Source organism: Galeopterus variegatus, unplaced genomic scaffold (assembly GCF_000696425.1).
Source record: "Galeopterus variegatus unplaced genomic scaffold, G_variegatus-3.0.2 Scaffold11889, whole genome shotgun sequence".
Taxonomy (NCBI): Eukaryota; Metazoa; Chordata; class Mammalia; order Dermoptera; family Cynocephalidae; genus Galeopterus; species Galeopterus variegatus.
In genome coordinates, this window is record NW_007738000.1 from 30,121 (window position 1) to 34,414 (window position 4,294).

At 38.1% G+C, this 4,294-nt stretch overlaps 1 protein-coding gene across 1 annotated transcript; it reads left to right on the plus strand.

Annotated features, from left to right (window-relative positions):
- Positions 1-1,538: 1,538 nt before the first annotated feature.
- On the plus strand, positions 1,539-3,422 carry LOC103610849 (nucleosome assembly protein 1-like 2). Its single transcript, XM_008594927.1, is given in 3 exon segments — positions 1,539-2,429; positions 2,431-3,197; positions 3,200-3,422. Coding segments are annotated over 3 exon segments (1,374 nt in total). The 5' UTR covers positions 1,539-1,944; the 3' UTR covers positions 3,322-3,422.
- The last annotated feature ends 872 nt before the right edge of the window (positions 3,423-4,294 follow it).

A 4,294-nucleotide genomic window follows, 5' to 3' on the forward strand; every position in this document is an offset into this window, starting at 1 on the left:
GAGAGCATTTTAGGACATTGGGATATCCTGACGAGAGGAAAAAGTTTATAAGGTTTATAAAAAGTCTATCCAGTTTTATTTTTAAAAGCCTCCAGCCTAAAACACAAACATGTGTATAAACAAGTTAGAAAGGACGAAAATGCCCACATTGATGCCCTAAGGGTTGTGAGATTACTAGTGATTTCTGTTATACTGTAAAAATTTCTTCATTTTCTAAAATGAGCTTATATGGTATTTATTATCAGAAAACTACAGGAATGTTGCAACTTCAGAACCAGAAAAGGAAAACTTGGAATGGATGGGACTCATAACTATGGAACTACCAGACTAAGACATGAGCCTGAAAATTGAACTTTATAAATACCGTAATGCTATGCAGTATACAGAAATAAATAAGTGAAAAGAAAAATTTACTTACAAACTGACAGAATCTGGAAATAAATACAACAATATGTAAACGGTGTTTATCTCTGTGACAGTAATGCAATACAAATTATTTTTTAAATCTGGAAAATAATAGTCACTTTAAATTTTTTAAATTGTTCAACTAATAAATGATCAGAATTGGAAATATGGACAAAATAGACATCACTAATGATTCTTACCTAGAAGAAACTTTTAATTATTGCATTATATTACATTTTATAAATATTCTGTCATATTTTTAACCATCTCTTTAATGCTGAGAGTTAGATTATTTCCAATTAACTCAAAAGTATCGAGCAGAGGTTATGATTTTTAAAAATAAATTTTATTTTATATTTTGGCTTTTCTATTTTAAATTTCCAGTGGGTCTTAAAGCCAGCATCAAGAAAGAGGAAGTGGAAAGTCAGTATTAGGACTGAAGTCATTGATAACCCACTCAACTGGTTTACTGTCTTGTGTGTTCACTAGTCATATATTTGGATACACCATATTGGCTCTTCATCACAGGACCTCCTTCAACCCCACCTCCATCTCAGCTCTTCCTTCTCCCCCCACAGAAAATGTTACAGAATTTTCCAAACTGAAATCGTATAGCTTATCAAAAATACAGAAAAACAGAATATGGAAAATATAAATCACTGGCAGTCACACCACCCAAAGACCATCGATGCGAATTTTTGGTGTTTTTAAACTTAGCGTCTCCTGATAAGTTCCTCCACCACCCACCTCTCCCCTCCCCAGAGCCCTCTGCTAAAATCACAGAGATTGATTTAGGATGGGTGGGTGTCTTGTCCTCTCCCACTGTCCAACATTTTAGTTGCTAGTTTTCTCTTAGCTCTTTTGAAATTATAAAAGTATAATGTACTTTAGCTTATATACGAATAAATTAATAAACAATAGGTTTCTAGAAAACTTCGCGGAGGGGGTGGATGGAGGATGAGTGGGAGGTGTATGAAACAGCCATATTAGAGAACCTGGAAAGGTGAACCGAGTTGGAAACTTGATAGATCTAATAATTTATTGGCATAATGCTTGTCAATCAACTACAGCTCAGCAAATGAGATTAGAGCAGAGTTATGGGCGGGAAGGGGATGACGCAGCAAGTTATTTGCACCACGAGCATTTAGCCAAAAGACAGCTGCGTAATCGTATTGCGGCGACGTTTTCTTTTCTTTTTTTTTTTTTTCCAGCAGTAGTTGCTTGCGGTGGAGGTCGGCACACTGTGGCTCTGCAGTCTTTGGCCCGCTCCTGCACGACTGGTCACGGCAGACATTGCCGCCCTCTGCACTCTAGCCCAGGCTGCAGCTGCTTCTGTCCAGCTCTCAACAGCCTCACTCAGCACCGCCTTTTATCCCCGCAGCATCCTTTACCGTCGTTCCCGCAGTCCGCCCGCCACTGCTCGTTCGACCTCTGCCTCGGCTACCGCCGCTTCTGTTATTTCGGTGAGTTTTTTCCTGCAGAGGTCAGGTCTCCTGTTCTCGGTGGTAGCCACCTTAGTCGTGTACGTTCCTTTGAAAAATGGCCGAGTTAGCCGACCACAAGGGATTGTCAGAATCCAGTCAAAAAGAGGCTGGCCATAAGATAATGATGGAGGGGACCGGGGAACATCGGGAGCGCGGTGAAGAGGCCACCGCTGGGTCTGGAGACCACCGGGAGCGCGGTGAAGAAACCGCCGCTGGGCTCAGCGGAGAAGGGGGGAAAGGTGAAGATGTTGCTGCTGGGTTGGGGGAAGACGGGGAAAAAGGTGGAGAAACTGATGAGGACTCAGACCCAGAAAGTCCAAAAGGACTTATCGGTTATCTTTTAGGTACAGACTTTGTTGAAAGTCTGCCAGTGAAAGTTGAGTATCGTGTGTTAGCCCTTAAAAAACTTCAAACTAGAGCGGCCAATTTAGAATCCAAATTCTTGAGGGAATTTCATGACATTGAAAGAAAGTTTGCTGAAATGTATCAACCCTTATTGGAGAAAAGACGTCAGATCATCAATGCGATCTATGAACCCACAAGAGGAATGTGAATATAAATCAGACTCTGAGGACTATGATAACGAGGACATGTATGACGAGGATGAGATGTATGGTAATGAGAAGGGTATGGTACATGAGTGCGCGGATGAGGAGGATCGTTATGAGGACTATTATTATGATTATGTTGTGGAGGAAGAGGAGGAGGACGACGACGACAACGACACAGAGGCTACCGGAGAAGAGAATAAAGAAGAGGATCCTGAGGGAATTCCTGATTTTTGGCTGACTGTTTTAAAAAACGTTGACACACTCACTCCTTTGATTAAGAAATACGATGAGCCTATTCTGAAGCTCCTGACAGATATTAAAGTGAAATTTTCAGATCCTGACGAGCCTCTCAGTTTCACACTAGAATTTCACTTCAAACGCAATGAATATTTCAAAAATGAGCTGTTGACAAAGACCTATGTGCTGAAGTCAAGGTTAGGACATTATGATCCCCATCCTTATAGGGGAACTGCGATTGAATATTCCACAGGTTGTGAGATAGATTGGAATGAAGGAAAGAATGTCACTTTGAAAACCATCAAGAAGCAGCAGAAGCATCGAAGCTGGGGAACAATACGAACTGTGACTGAAGATTTTCCCAAGGATTCATTCTTCAGTTTCTTCTCTCCACGTGGAATCAGCTCAAATGGAAGACATAGAAATGATGATTTTTTACTTGGTCACAATTTACGTACTTACATAATCTCAAAATCGGTATTATTTTTCTTAGGTGATGCACTTGAATCTCAGCAGGAGGGGGTAGAGAAGTTAATGATGCAATTTATGACAAAATTATTTACGATAATTGGATGGCTGCAATTGAGGAGGCTAAAGCCTGTTACAAAAATCTTGAGGCATTGGTAGAAGATATTGATTGCTAAAGCAGAGTATTACATAGCCTTGAAATTAACTGCCCTAGTTCTAGTTACTCAAGATATAAGAAGTATTGTGTTCTTTTTTTTGTACTGTCAGTTAAAACGCATGTTTCAGAAGAAGAAAGTTCAAATACTAATTAATTTGACCTTGCATTTTAGCAGTAGAATGTTTTTAAGAAATGTAAACTGTGGTAAATGATTTAAGACATTAATATAGTATTGTGTAGTTTAATCCTTCTGAAGTCCTTTTGTCATGTAGCTATTAATCTGTGGCTGTGAATATTATCAGAAATGCTAAATGAGATCAATATTTATTTGGAAAGAAAATCTTGGGAACTAACCCAAGCATTTTTGCTTTTGTTTGTTTTTTGTATTTTTGTTTTCTTAGTCCTTTAGCTAGTGGGTTTAATTTTATTGTGCCTGCTTCATTTTGCAATAGAAATATAACAACCACAATTTTTTTTTTTTGAAGTTCTTACAACAAGCAAATGGAGGGGACACACTTGGGTGGGAGGGGGGAGAGGGAGGAGGGAGGGAGGTTTCGGTGATGGGACATAATAATCAACTACATTGTATATTGACAAAATAAAAATAATAAAAAAAAAAGAAATGCGGTAGAATTTAAAACTTGAATGCTTAAGAAGAGGCCTGTGTATGGTTAAGAATTTCAGGCAAAACCACATTTATTATTAATGACAGCTTGCTCATAAGCTCTTGTATTTTACGGGACTGTGATAAATAATAAAACTTAGTGGATTGAGGTTATTATTTATTCAGTGAAGTATTAATCACAGTATTTTCAAAAATTTGCACATAATGTTCTGTGTAATTGTGTAAACCATGATTACAATGTATAATTCTCTTTTCCTATAGTATACTGAATCATTCATTGAAAGTGATCATTTTACCATCTTGAAAAGATATTTCGTGTTCTTTCAGTGCAAAATAAAATTAATAACAATTTCATTGTTTCATGTTT